Here is a 27,956-nt window from a genome sequence, read left to right on the forward strand (position 1 = left end):
CCCTTTCTCTTCTGTTGAGTCTTGAGATCTTTTCTTTTATGGATGCTCCTCTACCTGATATTTGTTTTTCATTTAACTATTGGGAATAGTCACAGGTTTGATAGATATAGTTTTCTTTGGTTGTTCAAATTACAGTCTCCGACTTTTATAAAAGATATTAAAAGACATAAGATGTGAACGTAAACAATATAATACCCAACGAATGCCCTATCCAAATACTGGTTCCTCAGCCACAACAGCACCCAACATCAGAGCCTCTACCAAAGCGCCCTGTTCAGCCTTGCCGCTTCCCGGCTGCAGTACCAAGAGCGAGTTCGCGCTCGCAAGGCTGCCTACCCTCGAGCTCCGCTGACCGACGCCTTCCATGCCCGTGCTAGTTGCATAGAGTCGTCCATCGGAGTGAGACGCCGTCACAATGGCCCGGTGATACTCGGTGCGTTTCGCGTCGCGCGGGAATGAATGGCAGAGGGAGACAGAGACAAGAGGTAGCCCGAATGTAGGCAGCACGCCCGCCGAAACCTCTCCTTGACCCATTCCCATCAGTTTGTGGAGAGAGGGAAGAACGAACAGGTTCAGAGTGACAAGCGCCGAGGCGGGGTTGCCCGGGAGCGAGAAAATAAGTTTCGTCTCACGCTCTTGCTGTGCTGACGCTGTCGACGTTGATGAGGAGGCTTTGAATGGGACCGTTGCGAAAGTGGTCGGTTTGCCGGGTTTCATGGACACTCGACCGAAATGGATGGTGCCGCCGAGAGAACGCTCAATGGTGGGTTTAAGTAGATCGAGCTCGCCCATTGATACGCCGCCGGTGGTGATGATCACGTCGACGCTGGTGTTTGCTTTTCCGACTCCTCGGAGAGCGTCTCGGAGGCTGTGCTCAAGTTCGCCTACGGGTGTGTCGCGAGCAATGCCCAGGTCGACTGTTGGGAACCCCCAGGAAGCAAGACAAGACAAAAGTGAGGGCCGGTTAGAGTCGCGAATCTGTCCCCCGTAGAGCTTGCTTGGGTCGTCGTGCTCTACCAGCTCGTCTCCGGTACTCAGAACTCCAACACAGGGCTTCTTGTATACCTTGACCGTCCTCGTGCCGGTGGCCGCTAAGAGCCCTATTTCACCTCCGACAGAGGTGATCAAGTCTCCCTTTCGAAGAATCTTTGAGCCCAGTGCGACGTCGCTACCTGGCTCGCGTACGTTTTCCTTTGGTTTAATGTCGCCCGTCAAGATCTCCACGGTTGCCTCCTCTTTACCGTCGGGGGTTGAGGACGCCAGTACGGTGTCCTCAACCATCACAACGGCATTCGCATTTGGCGGAAGAGGCGCTCCTGTTGTGATTCTCGCAATATTGTCCGGTTCAAGCGGTGCCAGAGCGCCCCCAGAATTGGCATGAGTAATCGATGCCACGGGGAAGATGCCCTTCGTACTGGGGCCAAGATCCGGCGACTCGGGGACAACCACAGCGTATCCATCAACGATGCTGGCTCGGTAGGCTGGAACCGCCTCAGCAGCATATACATCTTCTGCAATGACAGACCCGACCAAAGCCGTGGTCACCGGGGCTTCAACAACGACCGGTTCAGGAGTATGCTTCGTAATCAACTGCAGTGCTTCATCAACAGAAAGCATCGGATATGGAGACGATCGATATCGCCTATTTGGCCCGGCATTGGGATCATTCGAGTTTGGTCGTTCCGACGGCGAAGTGTGTGCTTTCGGGACAACATGTCCATGACCATGGGAGTGGTCATGGTGGTGGTGGTGATGGTGACAATGGGAGTGTCCTGTCTGTGTTTCTGGCTGTTTGCTTCCGGATGAAACGCCAGCGTCGGCTTCTAGCTTCTTAACACCCCCTGCATGGAGAGCCCGGGAATTGGCTCCGGCCGCTTGGGTACACGCGTGGGGAAGTAGCTTGATGACTGCTTCGAGATTCTCCTTGGCGCCTTTAGGAGACCCCGGCAAGGTAATGATCAATGATTTGTCTCTCACCCCAGCAACTGGTCGAGACATCATGGCGACTATGCAAAATTGTCAGTCAATTCCTGATTCTGAGTCATGCGATGCTGATTCGGGTCCTACAGGGAGTGATCTTTAAGGAGGCGTCTATCATGCCGTGTCTTCGAAGCTTCAGTCAGTAATCTTGAATCTCGGTGTCTCATCGGAGTCCCCGGGTCTTGAGACTTACACAAGACCGGATGCATGGCGATGGATGAGAGGTGATACAGCCTACTCCCTTGATTAGCTGCATCGGAATGTCATGGACTGCCCATTCGAACGAACCTCCGGAGTGTTATCCTTCACTGCAAACCCAGTGCCACCACTAACGAGGATCAGGTTTACCCAATCTGGTCCATCTGCCCAGTTACAGATGGCTCGTTGGATCTCCAGCACATTATCGGGTACGATCTTGGTAACCGGGTTCTCCCAGCTGCTCGATCCCTCGGACGAAAATAAACTCGTAAGGGTATCAGCGACTCGGTCTGTTGATGGGTCCTGAGAGGCCGTGTCCGACACGATGAGAATCGCTGGTTTAAGCCGGGTGTCTGCCATGGTGGATGGAGGTGATAGAGTGAGGGGCTGCGGGTTGCGGTGCGGGGAGGTTATCTACTATTTATATATCCGCCATATGCAGGCGGCCTTTCCGAACACCACCTTATCTAAAACGCCCCATCTCTTTGTGCTGATAAGACAGAAATATCGTGTAATTGCATTCAAATATTTAGTACGTCCGTTATCCTCGACGCCTGTTACTGTACACCCCTTCTTCAAACATCATAGCAATTTCGCGGGAAGATGGACGCTATTCACGCATACCCAAGACTCTACAGTTCAAGTCGAATCCATACGCCTCAATGCGGTATATAAGAGAACATCAGAAGAAAGTGAAGCTTAAGAAAAATCCAAGTCATACAAATGGTTTCCACCCCGGTTGGTCTAGTCTTCTCTCAGAGAAGAAATGTTTCGCCTCCCACTCTAGGCTCCAAAATCGGTCGCCTTTCCTGCTATCAGGAGCCCGACGATAAGGCCGAAGAGACCGAGGACAGAACTGAAGATCTCAATAACGAGGATCTTGACGAAGCTGTAATGAAAGCAATTAGCGTTTTGCGTCTCGGTGAGGGAGGGGGACGGAACGAACAGGGTAGCGTCAGCAGCATCGGCCAGGGCCGCACCACTTCCATTCATGCCGACGGAAACACCGCAAATCAGGTTGCATGCGCCCACCGTGAGACCACCCCAGAAGAGCCCGTAGCCGGTGTAGTAGCTACCGCCCGACATGAGCTCCTCCTGGTCCACAAGGTTGAGCTTCGAAGAGAACACAATAGCCATGATGACTCCGTAGATGGCAACGACTTCGCAGAAAATAATCGAAATCAGGTTCTTGGTCCGAATTCTAGGCGCCTTGACACCACCGCCGACAATCGAAGAGCCCGTCAGGAAGATACCCCTATAGATCCTAGTGAGTGACCGCGCGAGGAAATTGACGGAATTGGTGGTGACGAGTATTACCATGCTGCTCCTACAACCGACAGACCGATGCACATCGCAATACCAAGGTTCGCCCAGGCGTACGGGGACACGGATTCGAGAAATTGGCCGACCTAAGATCGTATTAACGACGGTCCGACAGCAGCGGAGAAGGGGGTAAAGGTGCGAGAAGACGCCGATCGTACATTGAATTGTTCGCCATCGCCATGGAAGAGCATGTCTGAAAGCAAGCAAGTATTAGCAGAGTATAATCCCAGCAGCATCGATAATGAGATCACTCACATCCTCCTATCACCAGGAGTGACACGGTAGCAGTACTGGCAGGGTAGAGGAGACCCATGATGACCTCCAACCTAGAACACAACCTGCAAGCTGGAGGGTGAAATTATCCAACAGACGGGGCCTCGGGAGGCTTAAGGACAAATCGAGGGGGAGGGAAAGAAAGGCCGATGAAGCAAGCTCCTGGGCGGATCAGCATCACCGTCTCTGCTCGACTTGGGACACGACTCGCCGGTCGGGCCGGAGTTAATCCGCGCAGGCGGCGGCGGAGTTGCTTGTCAGTTCATACTGTTTCCCCGGACGGACCCATGGGTCAAGCTCACTCCCAGTCGCCCTCTAGAACCCCTCGTGCGCCTGATCTGGTCGCATTCTACGCCTTGTCCCTCCTCCATATCCCTCTTTCGACGCCATTGTATCCTTAGCGCCCTTCTCGGTTCATCCTCGCACCGCCCGCTAATCCATATATTGCTTCCGCCTCGTGCTACTACTTAGTACTACTACTACCCCTGATCCTGTTAATTCACCACCACCCAGTCCTCAGTCGCCATGGCAGCCTCCGGAGTCGGGTCGTATTCGAACCCGTTGAAGAAGTTCAAGTATGTTTTGAGTGTTGGTCCGAACTATGATTTACATTGGTTACTAAGTGGGCTGTAGGTTGGTGTTCTTGGGAGAGCAGAGCGGTATGAACACATGTCCACCCACCCAGCGGTTCACTTCGTTCTCGGCCGTGAGCCACAGGGATCGAGATATCTAACAACCGGAATACAGTCGGGAAAACGTCTCTAATCACGCGGTTCATGTACGACTCGTTCGACAACACATATCAAGCAACTATCGGAATTGACTTCCTCTCGAAGGTATGCCGCAACCACGGGCGACAGCTTTCACGTCATACTATGCGCCCTTACGTGGAGTCATTGTATCTAACCCGGAAATTCTTCTAGACTATGTACCTGGAGGACCGAACGGTTCGACTGCAACTTTGGGACACTGCTGGTCAGGAGCGATTCCGGTCCCTTATTCCTTCCTACATTCGTGATTCGAGCGTTGCGGTCGTCGTTTATGATATTTCGAACGCCAAATCTTTCCAGAACACCCGGAAATGGATCGATGACGTGCGGGGAGAGCGTGGAAACGATGTGATTATCGTGTTGGTGGGCAACAAGACCGATCTGAACGATAAGCGAGAAGTTACGACGGCACAGGGTGAAGAAGAGGCGAAGAAGAACGGCCTTATGTTCATCGAAACCAGTGCCAAGGTCGGCCACAACGTCAAGCAGCTTTTCCGAAGGATAGCCCAGGCTCTACCAGGAATGGAGGGCGAGGCGAACAAGGGAGAGAACAACAGTTCGTGCCATTACAATCCTCGGTTGTCATATCTAAAAGCTAACCCTTGTCTTTTTTTAGTGATTGACGTTAACATTAGTCCCAAAGAGACCACGAACAATGACGGATGTGCCTGCTAGCGGTTGTATTTTACCCGGTCTTACCCTCCACCCTTTTCGCCATATTGCTCCCCCGAATCTCAATGATGAGGCTTGAGACTGTTCATAATGCGCTGCCATTTTTAAGATGTACATTTTCCTTCCTTTACTTTTTCAGGTGATAGCGTGTTTAGAGCAAACTTTATTCTAAATGTTCTCTCTTTCACCGTTCTTTCTTCTATTTTTGCTCATGGCTCGAGTGCCATCCTTTCTTTTAATTATGAGGGAGATCAGGTGATTTCTGTTTGCCGCGTGTTCCAGCATCCAATGTGTTCTCCCTCGATGGCCATTATAGTCAGGTTCTCACACAGGACCGTCCGATGTTGACTGCGATCATCGAATATCTACAGTCTGATCTTGGTAGGAATGGCCGGGTTTTTATTGATATTGCTAGGGGGCGGCTTTAACATCCCCGAATGGGACACCTATCAGATGTGGTTGTAATGTACTCCGGGCACCACTGGGAGACTCCATTTCCAGTTTAGAGTCGGCCGCAATACAGGTTTAATACACCTTCGTCGAGGCCAGGAAGAAGATATGCCACGAAATCAGCGCACTACTTAATAGTGCGACATCAGCCGAGGCTATATCTGTTAAGGGTGATGATAATTAAAGGGCCCGAGGTACGGGACGTGGGAACTGTGTGAACTTTGTGAATTTCTGTTGTTCAACTGATCGAGATAAACAATTAACAAAAAAAAAGGGGGGTTGGGGAGGGGAGGGGGGGTAGTGGGGAAATAGCAAACGAAACAATGATAAAAGCCTACTACTACCTACAAGACAGAAAAAAACATAGAAAGCAAAAAGGTAAGAAGAATGGGATGAACCGGGATTGAACCGGTGACCTCACGATTGCCAGATGAACTGACTGACTGAGTGAATCTTCAGTCGTGCGCTCTCCCAACTGAGCTATCACCCCATTGTTGAAATTTGTTCTCAATCATAGTATCATGAAGCAGCGCAATATTTTCCAAGTCGTAAGTAGGGATACCAATATCATCATGCGTTTTCCCCTTCCTTCAATTGCCATGGCATCCTTGTTTTGGTTTTAGTTGAGGCCTCGGTTTGCATTGGCACTTGCAGTCTTGATAGATAAACCTCGGTTGTCCTCGAGTGTCCATGGCTGTGCTAAAAGTTGGATATTTTGCCTCTCTATTATTGTCCACTGGCATTATATATTTAGATGTGCGTCTACTTGGTCCCAGATCTAAGCAAAAGCCCCATCGATGTGTGGTCAATGCTCGAACTGCAAGGAAAAGAGGTGGGAAACAATCGAAGTCAACACACAAGAGAGCAAAATTGATTCATACCAATCTCCCTGCAACACACAAGTATATTGAGTATCATGCGACGTATCACACGTCAATTAAACCCATGGCTCTAGCCACCGGGCAGGCCGGAGAGCATGAAACTCAAACCATCGGCAGCTCAAGGGAATTTGATTTAATTTTCCAGTATCCACCCAGACCAGGGACCACCCCTATGAATATTGAAGATTTAATATAGAAGCCACGGTCCATTGACAATCTAGTACGGAGTAGAAATTCAATAGCACTCCGTAGTTGCCCCCCGTATTCGTACCTCGTACCAGGCACCCTTGTGAGAGAAGATGAAATGAATCCCACGTCATGAAAGGGCAGCGATCGGCAGGCGGATCGCCCGGAAAATGGCGCCCCTTTGCGGCTACGATTGGCCCATGGTCGGCCCCCCCAAAGCGCCAGCCTCTTCTTCCTTCTTTCTCACCCCTTCTGACATCGCCTTCCATTCCTTTTCCTATTTCTGCTCTCGTGCCATTATCACCGATAAACCCCCCTCCGTCGGCGATATCAACATTGTAAACATGGGGTTGTCAACCCGTCTCCTCCGCATCCCGCGGCCAGAGGTATGTCGCCGTCCTGAGCCCTGAAGAAGAAAATTCTGGGCCCTTATCATCACCCTTGCCCGTTCCATCCGGTCGCTCGTGGGCGCTAACGATGACGCCTGGGTCGCGCTACAGACATTCCTCTATGTGATGAGCCTGCGCACCGGCGCTGCTCTGATCACTCTATCTCTACTCCTCAACAAAATCAGCGGCCTCTACGGTCTCCTGGCCCTGCTGACCGGCTATCACCTCTCCCCCGTTCAACTGTCCATGTACATCTACTCCCTAATCGCCCTCGGCCTTGCGACGACACTTTTCCCTCACATCCGGAAACAATCCCCCCTACAATGCCTCGCCCTCGCCTATCTCTACGTGTTCGACAGCCTCATCAACGCTGCCTACACCGCAGCTTTCGGCGTGACGTGGTTCCTGGTCGTCTCCCAGCACTATGAGAACGGCACCGTGTCGGGACCTGGTAGCGAGACGATCGCTCAAACTGCCGGCTTCACCAGCCCCAAATATGGCGATTCATCCACCGAGTCCACCGAATCCACAGGTGCCAGCCACTACGCCAGGAGTTCCGAGGGCTTGAGCAACGCCGTGACTCAACCGGAAAGCTTCCAGAGTATCGTCTTCATTTGCACCCTCTGGGTCGTCCGTGCCTACTTCGTGTTCGTGATGCTCGCGTTCGCTCGCCAAGCTCTGCGCATCTACATCGCCGTGCCTCGCCACACGCAACTGCCCACCCACAGCCGCAACACGTCCAACGCCAGTGTGGCTAGCGTGGCTGACATCGATCGGGAACCGTTTTCGCCGTTCAGCCCCGAAGGTCAGGGCTGGCAAGGCAAGCTTGGTCGTGCCATGATTAGCGTGGGCCGGAACTACTGGTTGGGCGAAGATGAGGAGGGTACTAGCTGGGTGAACAACATCGGACGTCGGTTCCGCACCCGCCTCGAGAACACCGAGCTCCCCGGACCTCTGGAGCGTGAGAGAAGACGTCGCTCTGGTACCGGCCCCCCGCAGCCCTCCCAATCTGCCGTCCAGGCCGCCGCCTTGCAGCAACCGATCTACGAACAAGCCCCGCCGGGAATGAACGTCAAGATGCAAGACTGGACCGAGCCCCGGTGATTTGGTCCGCTCGAAACACCTATCATAGGCCCCCCCACCTACTCATGGTCCGGCTGACTGGTGAACCCTGCTTGATAGGACACTCCATTTCATCTTGTTGCCAAGATCTTGAGGGTGGTCATGCGCTGGCTTGTAACTTATAAGAAGTGGATGGTCACTATGCTTCTTTCAATCGGCCCCGTCCCGGAGACAAGAGAGAGGCCTCAGGCCCGTTGCCTCTCCGTTGCGTGATACACACAGCCCGTTATTATTTTCCTTCGTTCCTGTTATTATATATGGCGAGATGATCTACATACCCTGGTTACGAGTCAGACAGTTGGAAAGGACGGGCTGAATTGGCGGCGTTTTCTTTTTTGACACCCTTTCCTTCCGTTGCTTATTGCATAGTAGACTCTTTGTGGATGAGGCGTGGGCTCGCCGTTCGCATCCGGGAGAAGAAGTACACAAAGGTGTGCGCACCACATTGCCTGGGATCATAATATCTTTGCGTCCCTGCCTAGGCCTTAGTCTAGCATTGGAGCATGTACATTGGTAGTGATTGATATGGGACGGTTGCTTCATAACGGCGTCATTAGGGATCCAATTTTCTTAATCTGCACCTATTTTGCATTTGCATAAATCTTTTGGTGATCACCAAGTTCATTTTTGGGAGAACAGGAATGAATCAAGAGTATAGACAGAGGTTCCCCTGCCGAGACCGCAGCCCTTCTCGCCCGAGTCAGGCTCCGGGAGCACGTGGTTCCGGAGGGAGGACAAAAGCCGGCAGAGCAGAAGCTTGAGCAGTGAGCACTCTTAGCAGGCCCAGCCTTAGAAGGCCAATCACGGGAATGGCAATCCAAGCAGCAAACGCAGCAAACCGAGCAAAAGCCGAGCGCTGACGTGCTCGACTGCCAGTCACGGGACTTGCACGCCTTACTGGAAAAGGCATGTTTGCAGACCCTGCCCGCCGCAGTTTGCATCGATGTCGTGATCGCAGACCAATAAGAAGACTGCTGATCCATCCCCGATGGCGGAGATTCACCTGAAAGTTCAATGGAGAACTAAACCGCCGCTTCGCTGGTAGACTGTGATCGCACCAGAGAAAAAAAAAGGGGAGACGGGAAATTGTTCTAAGCTAAAATTTCCATGTCTTCTGCGTCGTGATCCGTGATCTTCTTCTCTTCTTTTCCACATCTCCATACCCTATCCTCCGCTGAATTTGAATCGGGTGGGGAGTCACCGTCTGCGGTGATATCCAGTTCTAGAAGTTACATCCCACCTTCCGGCGCCGTGAATAGCGCTGTCGGCAATTGTCAATATGGCGACCGTTCCCACCGCTGGAGAAGCCGGTATGTCTGCACTGAACGCTCATTTCCTTATTTAACGCTTTCTTTTGTCCTTTCACGTTATTTCTGGGTCTTCTTCATTCGGGACTGTATTGTTGCACAGATACTGATGATTCATCGGTTCGTTCAGTGGCGAGAATTGCCTATCTGGCCAGCGACGTCGTTCTCTCTGTCCAGCCCTCTCTGAAAGCAGACTCCCTGTTCAGCAAGTCTCTCAAGGTTCTCAATGCGACCAAGGCCCAGAGTCTGCTGTCGCAGCATGTGACAGATGTAAGTGCCCGAAGAAACCGCGGGGTACAGTCTCAATGAGTGGTCGCTGACAATTGCCGTAGGTGGTGACCGTTCGATATAACGAAGATCCTCTTCTTTCAGCCTTCCACCCGCTGCAGGGAGGCAGAACGGTCTCCGTTGTCACGAGCTCGTCTACTCTTCTCTCCTCCATTCCTCACCTCTACCGCCTGGCGAACCAGCCCGTCGTCATCCATGTCGCCTTGGAGCCCTACCCATTCCCAGACTACTCGGTGATCAGCTCGATACGGCAATGTGGCTTCACTTTCTTGCACTCGGAGACCATTCAGGAGGCGCAGGATATTGCTATCACCGCGCATGCCCTGGCTCGCAAGTCTGGAAAGGGTGTCATCCATTTCTTTGACCCTGCGAACTCGGCTCGCGATGAGGCCATTCCCCAAGAAAACATCGATGTCGTGAAGACGTTGCTGCACTTGGGTGGAAATGCCGCTACTCACACCGATGGCCTTGGTGTTCAGACCTTGTACGCCGACTCGGGTCGCGTTGCTACTGTGTCTGAGGAGGTGGCGGATAGCGCCTCCCGGGAGCAACAGACTGAGGGTGCTTCCGCCCCGGCTCAGCCATCTCAGACTCCCTCGAGCGTCAGCTTTGACAACTCTTCCGTTGGGTCTTCGAGGAGGGACAGCAGCACGGATAGCCGTGCCCCGAGCTCTGCAGCTACCACCGTTGACAACTCGTCTGTGCGTCCAGTTAGCGCGGCCGATATCTTCGAATGGACGACCCAGATTTGGAACGTGCTTTCGGAGACCGTGGGACGTAATTACCATGCTATTGAATACACTGGCCCCGCCGATGCCAAGGCAGCCATCTTCGTCTTCGGCTCGACGGGCGTGTTCGTGGACGTTCTGGCCAAGCAGGACGTTGCTCCCGAACTCGCAAACGTCGGCCTGATCACCGCTCGCCTTTACCGACCCTGGGTTGGAGGCCAGATCGTCAACTCCATCCCCAGCTCCGTCGAGAAGATTGCCGTCTTGGAGCAGGTCCGCAAGACCACGAAATGGGGTCCTTCATTTATGGATCTCCTATCGAGCTTGACCCCGGCTACTGCTGGCGGACGCAGCCCTCAGATCGTTGGTTACCGTCTTGGATACATTGAGCCCTCGACCTCGGTCCAGGCCCTTCGCGGCATCGTTCAGAACCTCGAGACCCCCTCTCCTGTCCAGAACCTTGAGGTCGGAAGCTCCAAGGTCCCCACCATCCAGACCCCTCTGGAGCAACCCCACATTGAAAACGCGTACCTGAAGATCTTGGACCAGCTCTTCGGAGAGCGCCTGTACATCGCCAACCAGCTGGACTCGAAAAACGCCGGCGTTTCTAACACCATTGCCGCGAGCCCCGAGTATGGATTTGGTTCCCTGATCGCCAGAACGGAGCGTCGCAAGCGTTTCGCCCGGGAGGTCGAGGAGGCATCCAAGTCCAGCACCTTCGCTACCGAGGGCCCTAAGACTTGGCTCTCAAAGTGGGCCTTGGCTGCCAGTGACCCCGCCAAGGCCAACAAGCTGGCTGCCGATGTCATTGATCGCCTCTCGAACGATGGATCTCAGCTGTCGAGACAGCTTCTGGAATCGAAGAAACTTTTCTACGATGAAACCCACTGGCTCGTCGGATCGGACGCATGGGCTTATGACCTTGGCAACTCCGGTGTCCACCATGTCCTGGCATCCGGTGCTAACGTGAACATGCTTGTCATTGACTCGCAACCGTACTCGGAGCGTGCTGCTGCTGATGCCGCGCGCCGCAAGAAGGACATCGGGCTTTACGCCATGAACTTTGGCAACGCTTATGTTGCCTCTGTTGCTGTCTACGGTTCCTACACCCAGGTCCTTCAAGCCATGGCCGAGGCCGAGAAGTTCGATGGACCTTCCGTCATTCTTGCCTATCTGCCTTACAACCAGGAGAACGACTCCGCTCTCACCGTTCTCCAGGAGACCAAGAAGGCCGTTGACCTGGGCTACTGGCCTCTTTACCGCTGGAACCCCGCAAACGAAGAGCAAGGCGAGCCCAAGTTCGAATTGGATTCGGAGCGTATCAAGCGCGAGCTCGAGGAGTTCCTTCGCCGGGATAACCAATTGACCCAGCTCATGAACCGTCAGCCCAAATTCGCCTCCGTTCTTTCTGAGTCCTATGGAACCGAAGTCCGTGCTCTGCAGAAGCGCAAGGCCAAGGATTCCTATGAGAAGCTCCTTGAAGGCCTCTTCGGTGCCCCGTTGACCATCCTATTCGCATCGGACAATGGAAACGCTCAGAACCTGGCCAAGCGCCTGGGCAACCGTGGCCGTGCTCGTGGTCTGAAGACCATGGTCATGGCTATGGATGAATATCCGATCGAAGATCTGGCCACAGAGGAGAACGTGGTTTTCATCAGCAGTACCGCAGGCCAGGGAGAGTTTCCTCAGAACGGTCGCAGCCTGTGGGAAGTGGTGAAGAACTCTGGTGATCTGGACCTGTCTGCCATCAACTACTCGGTGTTTGGTCTTGGTGATAAGCACTACTGGCCCCGCAAGGAGGACAAGATCTACTATAACAAGCCCGCGAAGGATCTTGATGCTCGCGTTGCTTTCCTTGGAGGTCGTAAGCTCACAGACATTGGTCTTGGTGACGATCAGGACCCCGACGGCTACCAGACCGGCTACTCGGAGTGGGAGCCCCGCCTCTGGCAAGCTTTGGGCGTGGACAAGGTTGAGGGTCTGCCCGAGGAGCCCGCACCGCTGACCAACGAAGATATGAAGATTCAGTCCAACTTCCTGCGTGGCACCATCGCCGAGGGCTTGTTGGATGAAACTACCGGTGCCATCTCGGCTAGTGACCAGCAGCTGACTAAATTCCACGGCACGTACATGCAGGACGATCGGGATGTTCGTGATGAGCGCAAGGCTCAGGGTCTTGAGCCAGCCTACAGCTTCATGATCCGTTGCCGACTTCCGGGCGGTGTTGCTACTCCCTCTCAGTGGCTGCAGATGGATGCCATCAGCAGCTCGTGTGGTAACGAGACCATGAAGCTTACGACGAGACAGACCTTCCAGTTCCACGGTGTCATTAAGCGCAACCTCCGTACCGCCATGCGTGCTATCAACAAGTCGTTGATGACTACCATTGCTGCCTGTGGTGATGTGAACCGAAACGTCATGTGCAGTTCGCTCCCGGAGCTCTCTGCCTATCACCGCGAAACGCACGCTGTTGCGCAGAAGATCAGCGATCACCTCCTCCCGTCCACGACCGCCTATCACGAGATCTGGCTGAAGGACGACGACGACAAGAAGGTTCAGGTTGCCGGAGATGCCATTGTTGACCATGAGCCGCTCTACGGACCCACCTACCTGCCCCGTAAATTCAAGATCACCATCGCCATTCCTCCTCACAATGACACCGATGTCTACGCTCACGATATCGGGTTGATTGCTATCAAGGGCGCTGATGGACACCTGGAAGGTTTCAACCTTCTTGCTGGTGGTGGTATGGGTGCTACCCACAACAACAAGAAGACCTACCCTCAGACTGGCCGCATGTTCGGATATGTGCCCGCTGACAAGGCTCATATCTTTTGCGAGAAGATCATGCTTGTCCAGCGTGATCACGGTGATCGCAAGAACCGCAAGCACGCTCGTCTAAAGTACACCATCGATGATCTGACTGTTGAGGGCTACAAGGAGAAGGTTGAGGCCATCCTTCCCGACGGTCTACGGTTTGCCGAGCCTCGCCCGTTCAAATTTGCCTCGAACGTCGACACTTTCGGCTGGCAGAAGGACGAGAAGGGTCTCAACCACTTTACGTTCTTCATCGAGAACGGTCGTATCGAGGATACTGCGGAGTTCAAGATGCGCACCGGTCTGCGTGAGTTGGCGTCTCTTGACAAGGGCGAGTTCCGCCTCACCGGAAACCAGCACCTGATCATTTCCAACGTCAAGGATGAGGATCTTGCCCCTATCAAGGAACTGATGGCCAAGTACAAGCTGGACAACACCGCTTTCAGCGGCATGCGTCTCTCGTCTTCTGCCTGTGTCGCTTTCCCCACTTGCGGTCTCGCAATGGCCGAATCCGAGCGTTACCTGCCCGTCCTCATCTCCAAGTTGGAGTCTACTCTCGAGGAGGTGGGCCTGGCCTCGGACAGCATTGTGATGCGTATGACGGGTTGCCCCAACGGTTGTGCTAGACCTTGGCTTGCCGAAGCCGCCTTCGTCGGTAAGGCATATGGCGCGTACAACATGTACCTGGGTGGTGGCTACCACGGACAGCGTCTGAACAAGCTCTACCGTTCTTCCATCAAGGAGGATGAGATTCTGGATATCATGAAGGATCTTCTCCGGAGATACTCGCGTGAGCGCAACACCGAAGGAGAAGAGCCCGAGCGATTCGGAGACTGGTGTATCCGCGCCGGCGTGATCAAGGCGACGACCGACGGACAAAACTTCCATGAAGGAGTAAGTTCATGACGCTCTCCCCCGATTTTCCCAACGCATATCTAACCAACGCTCCTATAGGTTGCCGAAGATGACGAGGACGAGGAGTAGAGAAGTCGAAAAGAAAAAAAGATTCTGTTTTAATGTTGGACATGTCAATTCTGATGCTATGACCATCTATGTTTTATGCCTCTTTGCATTGCTGTGATTTAGATTGAATGTTTCCCTTCCTAGTGGACATATTTTGGTGTCCTCTTTATCATGACCCTGATGCCTGCATTTCGTCTGTACATACCGCGGGTGCCCAAAATATGCTTGCATTTTTTACATGCTGTGTTGTAATCTGGACTTTGGATTAATTGCAGTGGCTTAGCTGCTGATATGATCTTCGATTTAGTCGACATACACAATGTAAATTTCTCTCCAAATATTTGAATTCTAGATAAATTCGCACCTTTGATGCGAAAGACACTCAAGGGTGTAGATAGGCTACTGCTATGTAAACCCTAAATGGCAGGCGGTGTGGACTGATAGGCAGATTCTGCCCCCGCTTATCAAACATTACTCCGCCATCTTCGCCGATAAAAAAAAAGACAGAAAAAAAAAGGCTTCATTTGCTTGGAACGCATTTCCTGTCAGTTCAAACTGACAATCTGTTTGAATTGAAAACCAGTCCCTCAATGGCATCTTACTTATAGCAAAATATTTAATAATTCTTCTTCCTATTCTTTCATCTCCCCAAACCGCACACATGGATCCCGAATCCGACGACCCCGTCATCGCATCCTACGACGTCTTCCTTACCGACTCCGAAATCTCTCGCTACGTTCTCCAGTACCTCGACCGACCGACCGACGACGCCTACGATGACCGCCACGGCCAGAAACCCGCGTCGTTTCGCATGAAGCAGAAGACCGGCCTCGTGGAAGTGGACGTCCCGATCAACACGCGCGTGAACTATGATGTCAACAAGGGTCTGCGGTACGGAGATGCGTTGAAGAAAAGCCGCAGTGCGCGCGAGGGAGGCGCGTTTGGTATGGCGGGCGGGTTTAGCACCGGGGGCGCTGGAGGGAAGGTGAAGATGGAGGCAAACGCGGACGTCGAAATGGGTGGGATGGGCGGTCCCCAGGAGACGGCGTCTTTGTTGCGGATGCAGACCCTGGGTGGGCGGATTCGGAGTCCTGAGACGGGTGATCCGGTTTATATGCTGGCTGCTTTTCGGGGGAGTGAGTTATTCCTTGCTTCTTTTCCTTGTTTTGCCACAGAGGGTTTTACTGTGTTTGGTCATCTGGAGTGCTAACGATCGGAACAGAGAATCTGCACCTTTCTCCCGTCTCTGCCGTGGTTCAATTACATCCTCAACTACATCATCTCGATGCCCTAGACGAAGTCCCGACTAAGGGTAGGGGTGGGAAGGGTCGAAAGGACGGCGAAGAGGAGCGCCCGGCCGAAAGTGAAGCCCGCGCCATCGATGTGAAAATCAAGGCGGCCGAGGACAGCGAGGGAGCCATGGTTGCTGGCAATCTGAACCTTCTGAAGAAGATGCAGGATGAGAAATGGAATTCCTACGACTGGGTCGATGCCGAGGTGAGATTGCCCCGTTGATACTGATTATATTCCATGTGCATGACTCTGGTGATGAGATGTTATACTAACTCGCTGCTGTTTCGTATAGACCGAGGAATCGTGGCACGTCTATGAGAGCTTCATGATGCATCAGGATCCGGAGAGCCTGCCGCAACTCGACACGGCAATTGACAGCGAGGATTATTTGGATAAGATGAGTGCTCCGCGAATCGACCCGGCACGACCGGAGATGACTGGGTGGGCGATGAAGCAGAATCGAAAGAAACAGCGTGAACAAGCGCCGCCTACTGAGGGTAATCCGGAGGGATAACTACCAGCTCTACTATCCAATGAAAATCCAGCATGAGTTACGTATGATGCCAATTGGCTTGCAGATGTGTCAGAGTATGTGCCGTAGTATGTGCGGAGTACAAGGGATTGGTTGTGCATATTTGCCACGTAGGCGCAGCGTAAGTACCGACATAGAATATGCTCGCGAATATACTAACGGCAGGTATGTTGCGCATCGTGCAGGCTATCGTAGGTAGTATGATGTACTCAAGTAGACTACTCTGAGTAAGGTAGATACCTAGTACAGAGAATATATAAAAGCCCGACAATTCAGGCATCAAATGGAAGAAATCGGCCGACCGTTCGAGAAGGGGCGGTCAGCCAATCAACGACGACAGAAAAGTCGACCCGGAACATCACGTGCCCGAAGTGCCTTATCGCCCTGTCGGTCACGCCGTATTTTTCTCTTCTCCCCCGATTTCTCCGTACTCGACATTTTTCATCGCGTTCTCCTCGGCGCTGCCTTCTGCTTCTTTACCTTGCCATCCTACAACGGCCAGAGGAGGGCTGCCGGCCGGCTCGTCAGGGTGGACTATCTTTTTCTCTTTCTCGCTGGCAATCTTTTCTTTTCTAGAGTCTATCTTAATCCCATTTCGCATATCTTAATGGTCTACTTTTCAACCTTCTTTTTTACCCTGCATACTGCAAAAATTTGTCTCCTCATCTCTTTTTTTAATACATCCTTCCATTGAATTATAATCTATCGCAGTTCCTTCAGCGTTGTTCCTGAACCATGTTGTCTCGAGTCGCCCGCCAAAAAAATGCCATCCCTCCTCACCTCCGGCGTTTGAATGGTTGTCGGATGTCGCCTTCGTTGGCGACATTGCGGCTTCATTATCATTCAAGCCGACCCAGCCCTCTTACGAATGCATCAACTACGATACCTCAGGAGCGGCCTCGCGTCTCTTCCTTGCAATTGAATCGGAATCTCGCCACTGCCACAGATCTCTCGGCCCTGGAACCGGGGTCGTTCCCTTCGCCACAATATGACCAGATGGCTTCGCTCTTTCCACACTTCGCAACAGATTTCGACCCTTCGTCTCTAATCATTGTCAATGAATCCGCGCAGACGCAGCCCCGATTTGTTAGATCGCACCAGGGCGTCGGTGGTCATGAAGATGAGATGTTTGCAAACCTGAACGTCTGCTTGAAGGTTGGCCAGTTCGAGCGCGCTGCTGCTCTGATCACCCGAATCAGCACGTTCTATCCTGTCGGTTCGTCTGAGAATCTTGCTCTATACAACCGCTATCTAAAGGCGATGGTATCGCATATGATCGTGACGCGGCAGCACAACCTGATCTTGCCTTTGCAGAGATGGTTTGAAGTGGATATGGCTGCCGGTGGCGCTATACCAGATGCAACTACTTACGCAGTGATGTTGCGGATGGCTTTGCGTATGCTGCACGGCGGAAAACGGGACAGAACGGTGCGCCGATACTGGGACCTTGCGAAGAAGGTGGGCTTGGAAGAAGAAGTTCTTGCTGTTCCCGTTCTCTCGGAATTGGAACTGGGTGAACTCTCGGAGGTTGGTCCCCGACATTATTCACTTAGAGCTATATGGAATGCTAATTGATCTCAACTCTTTTTTTTAGATTTGCTCCTCGGATCTCCAGCGCGTTGCAATTGACAGTATGCAGTCAGATGCTGTGCAGGATGAGTCAATACCTTTAGTATCGGATACTACGCCCGAGGTCAGACCTGTCGAACAGAAAGGTCTTGGCCTCTCTTCTCTGAAGGAATCCCTTTCTATGCTCACGGATTCTCCTGGAATTGTTCTCCCGGAAAATACCATGTATACAGCGGAGGAAAACCAGGAGCTGCGTGCCCAGCTGCGACAGAAGCAATTGGAGACTGATAGTATCAAAGTGTCGATGGATCGCTGGCGCAATGAGACCGAGAAACTGCAAAACTCAGGTCTCGACCTCGCAACCGGCAACAAACGGCTTAGCCCAATTATCAGCCAGTGGCACTCTGCGCTCGTCTTGAAAATCAAAGAGGAGCTCAAAATGGCCGCCGCGCAGACTAGCCATGGAGGGTCGTTCGAAGAAAAGCAGCGGGCCGAGACTTCAACTTACCTCCAGAGTATCGATCCAGAGAAGCTCGCAGCTATTACCATTCTTACTGTGATAGCTCAATTCAGTTACAACGGCATGGAGAATGGTCTCAAGACATCTACAGTTGTTACAAATATCGGAAGGGAGATGCAGAATGAGTTATGGGCCGCAGATGCACTCCGCAAGACTTCTGACACGAATTCTTGGCGGGCGAAAACCTTGAAGGAAATTTTCTCGAAGCGGAAGACGAAGGATGGTCGGTCACGGTGGCACGGTCTTGTTCATAAACTACAAAAAGACGACCCAGAAGTGGTCTGGCCGCCGAGGACGAGAGCTCAAGTTGGGGCTGTCCTGATGGGCCTACTTTATGACATTGCCAAAGTTCCCGTGGTGACTGAAGATTCTGTCACCAAGAAGAAGGATACTCACATGCAACCTGCATTCCATCACTCCTACGCAATCAGCTGGGGACGGCGTTCAGGGTACATCCATCTCAACACCGAGGTCGTCAAGTTGGTTGCCCAAGAACCTCCCCCCGATGTTATGGGCCGCCACCTGCCTATGCTTTGCAAACCCAAACCCTGGACGGGCTTTAAAGATGGCGGTTACTTCATGTACCCGAATACCATAGTGCGTTCGACACCCGGTGAAACATTGCAGCCGACTTATGTGCGTGCTGCGCTGCAAAATAATGGGCTTGAACAATTGTGTACAGGCTTGGATATCCTTGGAACCACAGGGTGGACAGTCAACAACGACGTGTTCAATGTTATGCTCGAGGCTTGGAACTCGGGCGAACCAATTGCCAAACTTGCTCCCCTGCATCCCGATTTGCCTCACCCTCCGAGACCAGACCCCGATGAGGGATACGAAGCCGTTAGAAAATGGGAAGCTGTCATGCAGGATATTGAGAACCGACGAACTGGAATGCATTCGAACCGTTGCTTTCAGAACTTTCAGTTGGAAGTTGCCCGAGCTTACCGAAACGAGACCTTCTATCTTCCCCATAACGTCGATTTCCGAGGTCGTGCTTACCCGTTGCCACCTTACCTTAACCAAATGGGCGCGGATAATGCGAGAGGTCTGCTTCTATTTAGTGAGGCCAAGCCCCTTGGCGCATCTGGCTTGAGATGGTTGAAAGTCCAAATCGCAAATTTGGCCGGGTTTGATAAAGCTAGTCTTTCGGAACGGGAGCAATTCGCTAATCAACATCTGGCTGATATTCTGGATTCCGCCGACAAGGGGTTGCACGGCCAGCGCTGGTGGCTTAAAGCAGAGGACCCCTGGCAATGTTTGGCGGCCTGCTGTGAACTGAGAAATGCTCTCCAGCTTCCGGACCCCACCAAGTATCCGTCGCGCCTACCGATTCATCAGGATGGTTCCTGCAACGGATTGCAGCATTACGCAGCGCTGGGTGGTGATAAGATCGGTGCGCAGCAAGTCAATCTGGAACCCTCTGACCGTCCCTCCGACGTGTATACTGGAGTCGCCGAGTTCGTCAAGAAAGCCGTGGCGCTTGATGCCGCACAGGGCGACCCTCATGCGAAGCTTCTCGATGGACGTATCACTAGAAAAATCGTCAAACAGACAGTCATGACCAACGTTTACGGCGTGACGTTTATCGGAGCTGTGAAACAAGTGCGCAGGCAACTTGTAGACCACTTCCCTGATTTTTCTAATGACGATACGAGGTTCGGGGCTTTGTATATTGCTCGCAAGATCTTCGAGGCTCTGGGAACCATGTTCAACGGAGCGCACGAGATCCAGTACTGGCTGGGAGACTGTGCTAGTCGCATCACCGAGTCTCTGACTCCCGAGCAAATCGACGAAATTGCGAAGGAGGTGATGATGCCGCAATCAGACATCACGGAGCTGAGCAAGAAGAAAATAAAAGAACTTGATCCGGCCAGCAAGTTCCGGTCTACAGTGATTTGGACAACCCCTTTGGGGCTACCCGTCGTTCAGCCGTATCGGATCCGCAAAGCCCGACGTATTAAAACCTCTTTGCAGGACTTGAGCATTGTCGATGAGCACTCCGGGTCGACTGTCTCGAAGCGCAAGCAACTCCAAGCGTTTCCCCCTAACTTCATTCACTCGCTTGACGCTACTCATATGATCTTGTCTGCTACCGCATGCTACCGAGCCGGACTCACATTCTCAGCAGTCCACGATTCCTTCTGGACCCATGCTTCTGACGTTGACGACATGAACCAAATTCTTCGCGAGGCTTTTGTTCGTATGCATTCCGATGACGTGGTGAAGAGACTCGCCGCGGAGTTCGAAGTCCGATATGGGCAGAACATGTACCTTGCCAAGGTCAGTACACTAGGCCCCATCGGAAGAGCTATTCGGAAGCACCGGGGGGCGCTCAACCCGGTATCTCAAAGGGCCAAGGAATTGTTGGAAGAGACTCAGAGACAGAAGCTTCTGAAATCCGATGACCCCGAACTTCAGGCCCAGGGCCGCGCGATGGTCACGCCAGCCAGTATCTTCGAGCAATTAGGGGGTACCGACGATGATATGACCATCTCCACATCGCTCGGCGAAACCGCCGTAGGACATTTGCCGGAAAACATGGAGGCGGCCGAGCGGAAAGCCTCGGATTTCAAAGAAGACGCGTTCGATCCAGCGATCCAGAGTCTGACGGCGAGCAACTTCGACAGCTTCCTTGGCCCGCAGCTCGGGGACGCTGAGCTTGCCGGCGACGGCGACGCGGCGGAAGACAACGCAGCGGAAGGCGACGCGGCGGAAGAAGAGGCACCGCCGAAAAAGGCGAAGAATCGGTCGTCTCCTACAAGGAATACCTGGCTCTGGCTTCCTATGCGGTTCCGCGAGGTTCCCCAGCGAGGAACTTGGGACCTGACGCGGATTCGTGACAGCAAGTACTTCTTTTCTTAACGGGTGAATCATCCGACCGGGCTTATGAACACATTGGGTTGGCGTTGGCTGTATTTGACGCACCGGTTTCTTCAAGACTAAAATGACTAAGGGGAAAGATCTTCCAAGGCATTTATCCGGGTTGGACCGTGCTTTTTATTGTGATCTGACTTGTATATTGGCGACAATCTCTCCACCCCCATCTATTAATCATTCTTCTTGCATACTGTACATTACGATGTTTGTTGGCTTGGATTCCATCAACGAGGAAAAGAACGAAAGAAAAAGGAGGGATGTATATATGAAAACCAAGTATATAGCGATGGGATAAAGTAAATAATAATGTGACTACTACTACTTCAACTTCTACTGTTACCTTCTACTAGGCTATATGTGACCGTGACTGTGATTGGAGGTGGCGAGAGTCCGGGGTAATTTAGGCAAAACCGGGCTGAATAGCAGCAGCAGCAGCAGCAGCAGCAGCCGATCTGCAGGAGTCGGGGAGGTGAGAACTGAGAAGGGATGAGCAAGGCGGCTAGCCCTTCCATCCATCCGGCTCCTGAGCTGATACTAAAGTAGGAACGGGGCATGAGGCTGGGGTCGAAGGGGACGGGGTGCATATGCCCGCCATGGTAGCTGATCCCGGGGTTCGGGCACAATTGCCGTGGTATGCCACACCGTACGTCTATGTAGTACCGAGAAGTGCATGAGTGCCTGGCACAGGAGAATAACCCGAACCTACTAAACATTGGTCCTGTAGGTAAACAGAGTGGAAGAGCACGTTGACTTCTCGGATGGAGCCCCGACCTGGCTGTTCCCGAACCGGCAGGTCACTGACTTTCCCCGCCCGCTGTTGCTTCTCCCTCTTTTTCTCCTTCTGCCTGTTCGTGGATACTCCCCGTCATCTATCTTCATCTTCATCTTCATCTTCATTTTCATCGTCATTTTTATCACCGGTGGGGGAATTTCTAGGCTCGAGGTGGCTTGATCGCCTTCCTGTCCCTCGTTTTCTGTCTTCATTTTAATTTCTCGCGCACCCACTAGGCCAGGCTAAAGCCGACTAAAGGACGGCCCTACCAAGTCCCCTAGTCCCCTAAATACTTGAATGCTGCATCGCCTGACTAGTCTAGTTAGCTGTTTTGGTCCCTTTCCCCGGCTTGCCAGGATCTGGGGGCCCCGTGTCTTTTCCCCAACGGTGCCATTACTGTGACTCGCCTAATTGTTCTCCACGACTCCATTTGTCTCCCGAACCCGTTGGTCGGCCATGGATCACATCTGACCGATTCCTTTTCCTCTTTCCTTCTCTCCTCTCGTGTTCGCCGATTCTCGTGATTTGCTCCTGTTACTCCGCCTTTTTTTCTCTCTAATCTTGCTCTCTCTTTGATCCATATCGTTCGTGTCTTCTACTCCGGACGAATTCATCTCTTCTTCTTTCGAATTTGGGGCCTTACGGCCCTTCCACTATTCCCCGTATTTTCCTTGTTCCCATCTCCCCCCCACATCGCTCATGGTCATCTCTCGCATCGACCTCTATGCCTGGGTGAATCGATCATCTCGCTTCCCTCTGAGGATGTCGACGACTTCTCTTCATCAGTTCGCTAGTTCCTTCTCTCATTTTCCTTCGGGTGCTCCGTCGTCTGGCATGACACAATCCCAGACGGTCGGGCTGGATACGCTCGCAGAAGGTTCCCAATACGCGCTGGAGCAGCTGCAGCTGTCGCGAGAGTCGGGTGGCGCCAGCGCTGGCAATGATGCCCCCCTTAGGGGTTCGATTTCCAAGTCCGACGACCAGCCGCTCTACGGCGACGGGGACAGCAGCGAGTCTAACAATAATCCTAATCTAAACAACAATCCCGCCCACAATAATAATACCTTCTCGGGATTTAGGGGTCTGTCACACCGGGACCCGCTAGCAGACGCGCGCTCTGCGATTCGGAAGAACTCGGCCTCGGCTCCCGTTCGAAGGAGAATCAGTCGCGCGTGCGACCAATGTAACCAGCTGCGGACCAAATGCGACGGGCAGAACCCGTGCGCTCATTGCATTGGTAGTGTTTTGTTTACCCCTTTCCCTCCCCATCTGTCTCGTGTCGCACAGTCCCTCGTTTTAGCGCTGACAGCAGTGGTGGAATAGAATTTGGGTTGACTTGTGAATATGCTCGCGAGCGGAAGAAACGTGGGAAAGCTTCCAAGAAGGACCTTGCGGCCGCTGCTGCCACCGTCGGTGGTACGGCATCTTTGGCAAGCCACCATGCCGGTCAGGATGGTGCTTCTTTGGCCAAAGGCCACTCTCCCCCGGATGGCCGATCATCGCAAGACGTCAATGGAAGATACGACCCGACTTTCGATGCCGCCCGTAGTCTTACAAGGCCCACGCAGACGCAGCTGCAGCATGCCTCGGAGGTCCCAGGTATAGTGGGAATGCAGAATCCGTCGCAGGGGTCGTCCCATTCCCAAGCGCCCCTAGGGGCCTCCATCGATGCGCTGCAGCTGAACCACTTCAATGTCCTGAATGAGTCTAACCGCCCGCCGTTGTCCGTTCCCGATCTTCGCTCGTTGCAGATATTGCATCACTCTGGCGCCAACCCTCGTTCGCCATCGTCCGTCATGCCCTCCCAGGGCCTGGCTTCTGGTTATAACGATGGCGCATACCCTCTCATGAACCCACAGGATTCGAATACTGCCTCAATCAATCAATTCCGACTGGGTAGCTCTGCGGAGAACCCGGCCCCGTTTCTAGGTCTGTCGCCTCCTGCGCAGTCACCGGGCTGGCTACCGCTCCCTTCGCCATCTCCCGCGAACTTTCATTCCTTCAGTATGCCGCCGTTTGGCAGCACTTTGCGATACCCAGTTTTACAACCAGTTTTGTCTCATATTGCGTCCATTATTCCCCAGTCGTTGGCCTGCGACCTCCTCGACGTCTACTTCACCAGCTTCTCGCCATCTCACCTATCCCCGCAATCTCCGTATGTAATAGCATACATCTTTCGAAAGCAATCTTTTCTCCATCCGACGAAACCAAGGGTATGTAGCCCCGGTCTTTTGGCAAGCATGCTCTGGGTTGCGGCCCAGACGAGCGACGCGGCCTTCTTAACCTCCCCACCGTCTGCTCGGGGGAGGGTGTGCCAAAAGCTCCTAGAACTTACCATTGGATTGCTCCGCCCTTTGATTCATGGTCCCGCCCCCGGGGAAACCTCACCCAACTACGCTGCCAACATGGTGATCAACGGTGTAGCTCTCGGAGGATTCGGCGTCTCCATGGACCAATTGGGCGCGCAAAGCAGTGCCACGGGGGCTGTAGATGACGTCGCGACGTATGTCCACCTGGCGACCGTGGTTTCTGCCAGTGAATATAAGGCAGCTAGCATGCGTTGGTGGACCGCCGCGTGGTCTCTCGCTCGGGAATTGAAGCTGGGCCGTGAGCTGCCGCCAAATGCCGCCCAATCGCGGCCAGATGGGGAGCGTGAGGGCGAGGCGGACGGTGATTTATCCAAACGAAACAATCTCCCCCCTCTCATTACTTCCGTGGGAAATGGCTCCGGGAGTGCAGCTTTGAACGTTACCGAGGAGGAACGGGAGGAACGCCGGCGGCTCTGGTGGTTGCTTTATGCGACGGATCGCCACCTGGCGCTCTGCTATAACCGCCCGTTGACGTTGCTTGATAAAGAATGCGAGGGGCTTTTGCAGCCGATGAACGACGATTTATGGCAGGCGAGCGATTTTGCTGCAGCCAGCTATCGCCAGGTAGGCCCACCTATAGAATGCACCGGCCACAGTGTGTTCGGGTATTTCTTACCTCTGATGACCATTCTCGGGGAAATTATCGACTTGAAGCAAGCGAGAGACCATCCCCGGTTTCGCCTTGCTTTTCGGACGAGCCCCGAGTGGGATAATCAAGTGTTGGAGATTACCCGCCAGCTAGATACGTATGGACAGAGCCTCAAAGAGTTCGAGGCCCGCTACACCAGTAGCTTGTCCCTTGGCGCAGGAGAAAACGAAGCCGTCGTTGAAGGGTCGCATCTGGACCACGTGAGTCCTTCAGGCCGGTCAAGCAGCACGGTCGGATCGCGCGTGAACGAATCCATCGTGCACACGAAGATGGTGGTTGCATACGGAACTCATATCATGCACGTTCTCCATATTCTCTTAGCGGGCAAATGGGACCCGATCAATCTACTCGAGGATCATGACCTCTGGATATCGTCCGAATCGTTCATCTCGGCGATGAGCCACGCTGTTGGTGCTGCCGAGGCGGCAGCAGACATCCTCGAATATGACCCCGACCTCAGCTTCATGCCCTTCTTCTTTGGCATCTACCTTCTACAAGGTAGTTTCTTATTGCTTCTCGCTGCGGACAAGCTGCAAGGCGACGCGAGTCCTAGCGTTGTTCGCGCCTGTGAGACGATTGTTCGTGCGCACGAAGCTTGCGTTGTGACGCTGAACACTGAATATCAGGTAAGCTTGTGTTTATCTCGCCATTGCTAAGCCCGGTGGGCCTTCTTTGTATTAACCGTCAATCTTTGTCCCAGAGAACATTCCGGAAAGTCATGCGGTCAGCTCTCGCGCAGGTTCGCGGGCGCATGCCCGAGGACTTTGGTGAACAGCAACAGCGCAGGCGGGAGGTGTTGGCTCTCTACCGCTGGACAGGGGATGGCAGCGGCCTTGCCTTGTAAAGCTTTAGGGCGCCGTGTGAAAATATTTATATCTATCATCCTGCAGTGTATATATTGAAGAAGGTCGACATCTGCCAACTAGACCAAAAACCTAGGCTAGGCAGTGGTTAGCCCTTGCAGTATGCCTATACGTCAACATATATGGCAGCTCTGACGATGTGACGCAACTCATGACAAATACTAATTTGATTGGGGTAAGCTCTGGACACACCTCGGGGGTTGAGAGCCTACAAACCAAAATTAAAACATGGGAGTAAGGTAGCAGGATCTATGGTTCTTTTATTTCCTTCGTCGATTCGTCTTAATATATATCCCGCTTTGGTTATCTGAATTTTATCGGTTAAAAACGGACGGATCCTTCTCTTATCTTGTCTCCGAATTTCTTATCTCTATTGCTTTTGTCCTGATCCTAGGTGTTGAGGTACTAGCCCAGACATTGATACCTGCGTACTATGACTGATTGGATTGAACCATACTACATGATATCTCGAGACAATTTAGGATTCAATATTAAGATGATCTTTTCCCTGTCTATCCTGTCCTTTCATGAGAGCAGGACTATTGACCCTTGACGAGAAATGAATTAGTAAATCTACCCCGGATTCCGAAGCGATGACGTCACCGCCGGGATAAGCATCCTTATCACCGATAAGCCCTCTTTCCCTTCATTTGCCTCGGTCTTTTCATCTTCTTCATTCTCCTGTCAGTTCTACTCCTGTTTCGTCCATCGCAATGAGTTAAACAGTTCTTCAAACCATCCAGCAAAATATGACCAGCATAACCCGCCATTTCCGACTCCTACCCTCCCCGCGTGCCCGTTTACACCCATCGGTGTCTCCCCTCAACCCGAAACGATTCATAGGAATCCCCCCAGCCTTTTTACTAGACGACTACATTCCCCGATACCAGCTACTTTCCTCAGTAGACGCGTCCAAAAAGCGGTCTCATGCATATGCGCATCTCCGGGAATGTAACCTCTGTCCGCGACGCTGTGGCGTGAACCGATACGAAGAGACGGGCGTCTGTCTGATCGGTGCTGAAACGGCCAAGGTCAATGTGATCGCACCGCATCGCGGCGAGGAGCCGTGCATCCAGGGGTTTCACGGCAGCGGGTCAGTGTTCTTTTCTGGGTGCAATTTGCGCTGCGTCTTTTGTCAGAATCATGTATGGAGAGATCCCCATTTCTGAGTCCTCCGTGAGAAGGAGAAAGAATTTTATGCTGTGTGAGGGTGGAAACTTCCACGTTCAAACCTGCTAACGGTGCTTGTGGTGTGTAGGATATCGCTCATCAACGCAAAGGATTCGACCTGACCCCGGAAGAACTGGCCGATTGGTACATGAAGCTTCAGATGGTGGGGAATGTGCATAATATCAACCTAGTCACGCCGGAACATGTAGTGCCGCAGGTCGTACTCTCGATCCTGACAGCCCGCGATATGGGCCTCAAGGTCCCCATCGTCTACAACACGTCATCGTTCGATTCGCTCGAGTCGCTGGAACTTCTCGATGGATTGGTCGATATCTACCTTCCGGACTTCAAAGTGTGGAAGAACAGTACGTCGAAGCGGTTGCTGAAAGCAGACGACTACACCGAGACCGCCATGGAGAGCATCCGGGCTATGTACAAGCAGGTCGGCGACCTCTGCTTTACGTCGGATGGGATTGCCAAGAAGGGGGTCTTGCTGCGGCATCTGGTCATGCCGGGAAAAGAGGACGAGGGCCGAGAGATCATGCGCTGGTTGGCGGGGAATGTTTCCAAGGATATCTATGTGCATATCATGGAGCAGTATCATCCCGACGCGCATGTCGGGAAGAAGAAGAGACGGACAGGGGAGAGTTCCGGCGCAGAGGAGGTGCGGTATGCGGAGATCAATCGTGCTGTTCGCGATGATGAGCTTGGCTCAGTTCGAGATGCGGCTGTGGCTTCGGGGTTATGGAGGTTCTGTGAAGCGAACGAGGAACAGAGTATGTTCCATCTGTGAGAGTTTCATCTTGTTGTATTGGATGGATAGTAGACTTGTATGAGTGTTAGGATTGAATTTGTTTGCTTGTATATACAGACTTCATAAGGGTCTGGGTTAGGAGTCAATTATAATAATCAATAATAAACATTACTCTTATGAGAGAACAGTTAACCTGTCCAAGTGCACCCAGAGGTCGACCCTTCCATTGAATCACACC

General features: G+C 52.7%; 9 protein-coding genes across 9 annotated transcripts; 7 read left to right on the forward strand and 2 right to left on the reverse strand.

Moving 5' to 3' along the window:
* Window positions 1–207: 207 nt before the first annotated feature.
* KD926_002015 (bifunctional molybdopterin adenylyltransferase MobB/molybdopterin molybdotransferase MoeA family protein) lies at window positions 208–2,538 on the reverse strand (the record flags this gene model as incomplete). The annotated part of the gene is made up of 4 exons (XM_053093806.1): window positions 208–2,006; window positions 2,068–2,105; window positions 2,174–2,214; window positions 2,269–2,538. 4 exons carry the CDS (start codon window positions 2,536–2,538, stop codon window positions 208–210), a joined length of 2,148 nt encoding a protein of 715 aa, XP_052951342.1.
* Window positions 2,539–2,961: 423 nt separating this feature from the next.
* Window positions 2,962–3,814, reverse strand: KD926_002016 (H(+)-transporting V0 sector ATPase subunit c''; the record flags this gene model as incomplete). The annotated part of the gene is made up of 5 exons (XM_053093808.1): window positions 2,962–3,067; window positions 3,125–3,433; window positions 3,496–3,587; window positions 3,660–3,694; window positions 3,757–3,814. The coding sequence occupies 5 exons, from the start codon at window positions 3,812–3,814 to the stop codon at window positions 2,962–2,964; spliced, it is 600 nt and encodes a 199-aa protein (XP_052951343.1).
* A 485-nt stretch (window positions 3,815–4,299) lies between these two features.
* KD926_002017 (Rab family GTPase YPT6) lies at window positions 4,300–5,219 on the forward strand (the record flags this gene model as incomplete). The annotated part of the gene is made up of 5 exons (XM_053093809.1): window positions 4,300–4,349; window positions 4,408–4,433; window positions 4,522–4,610; window positions 4,698–5,100; window positions 5,161–5,219. The coding sequence occupies 5 exons, from the start codon at window positions 4,300–4,302 to the stop codon at window positions 5,217–5,219; spliced, it is 627 nt and encodes a 208-aa protein (XP_052951344.1).
* Window positions 5,220–6,903: 1,684 nt separating this feature from the next.
* On the forward strand, window positions 6,904–8,226 carry KD926_002018 (inositol phosphorylceramide synthase regulatory subunit KEI1; the record flags this gene model as incomplete). Its single annotated transcript, XM_053093810.1, has 2 exons — window positions 6,904–7,119; window positions 7,234–8,226. 2 exons carry the CDS (start codon window positions 6,904–6,906, stop codon window positions 8,224–8,226), a joined length of 1,209 nt encoding a protein of 402 aa, XP_052951345.1.
* A 1,297-nt stretch (window positions 8,227–9,523) lies between these two features.
* Window positions 9,524–14,368, forward strand: KD926_002019 (sulfite reductase (NADPH) subunit beta; the record flags this gene model as incomplete). Its single annotated transcript, XM_053093811.1, has 4 exons — window positions 9,524–9,554; window positions 9,682–9,821; window positions 9,884–14,278; window positions 14,339–14,368. 4 exons carry the CDS (start codon window positions 9,524–9,526, stop codon window positions 14,366–14,368), a joined length of 4,596 nt encoding a protein of 1,531 aa, XP_052951346.1.
* A 640-nt stretch (window positions 14,369–15,008) lies between these two features.
* On the forward strand, window positions 15,009–16,154 carry KD926_002020 (uncharacterized protein; the record flags this gene model as incomplete). The annotated part of the gene is made up of 3 exons (XM_053093812.1): window positions 15,009–15,483; window positions 15,570–15,844; window positions 15,933–16,154. The coding sequence occupies 3 exons, from the start codon at window positions 15,009–15,011 to the stop codon at window positions 16,152–16,154; spliced, it is 972 nt and encodes a 323-aa protein (XP_052951347.1).
* A 753-nt stretch (window positions 16,155–16,907) lies between these two features.
* Window positions 16,908–21,126, forward strand: KD926_002021 (DNA-directed RNA polymerase; the record flags this gene model as incomplete). Its single annotated transcript, XM_053093813.1, has 2 exons — window positions 16,908–17,699; window positions 17,767–21,126. The coding sequence occupies 2 exons, from the start codon at window positions 16,908–16,910 to the stop codon at window positions 21,124–21,126; spliced, it is 4,152 nt and encodes a 1,383-aa protein (XP_052951348.1).
* A 1,486-nt stretch (window positions 21,127–22,612) lies between these two features.
* Window positions 22,613–25,775, forward strand: xlnR (putative C6 transcription factor; the record flags this gene model as incomplete). Its single annotated transcript, XM_053093814.1, has 4 exons — window positions 22,613–23,150; window positions 23,201–24,068; window positions 24,135–25,557; window positions 25,632–25,775. 4 exons carry the CDS (start codon window positions 22,613–22,615, stop codon window positions 25,773–25,775), a joined length of 2,973 nt encoding a protein of 990 aa, XP_052951349.1.
* A 768-nt stretch (window positions 25,776–26,543) lies between these two features.
* KD926_002023 (putative pyruvate formate lyase activating enzyme) lies at window positions 26,544–27,757 on the forward strand (the record flags this gene model as incomplete). The annotated part of the gene is made up of 2 exons (XM_053093815.1): window positions 26,544–26,939; window positions 27,053–27,757. The coding sequence occupies 2 exons, from the start codon at window positions 26,544–26,546 to the stop codon at window positions 27,755–27,757; spliced, it is 1,101 nt and encodes a 366-aa protein (XP_052951350.1).
* Between the last annotated feature and the right edge of the window lie 199 nt (window positions 27,758–27,956).

Source organism: Aspergillus affinis, assembly GCF_023601865.1.
Source record: "Aspergillus affinis strain CMG 70 chromosome Unknown NODE_140_length_87538_cov_87_433439, whole genome shotgun sequence".
Classification (NCBI taxonomy): domain Eukaryota; kingdom Fungi; phylum Ascomycota; class Eurotiomycetes; order Eurotiales; family Aspergillaceae; genus Aspergillus; species Aspergillus affinis.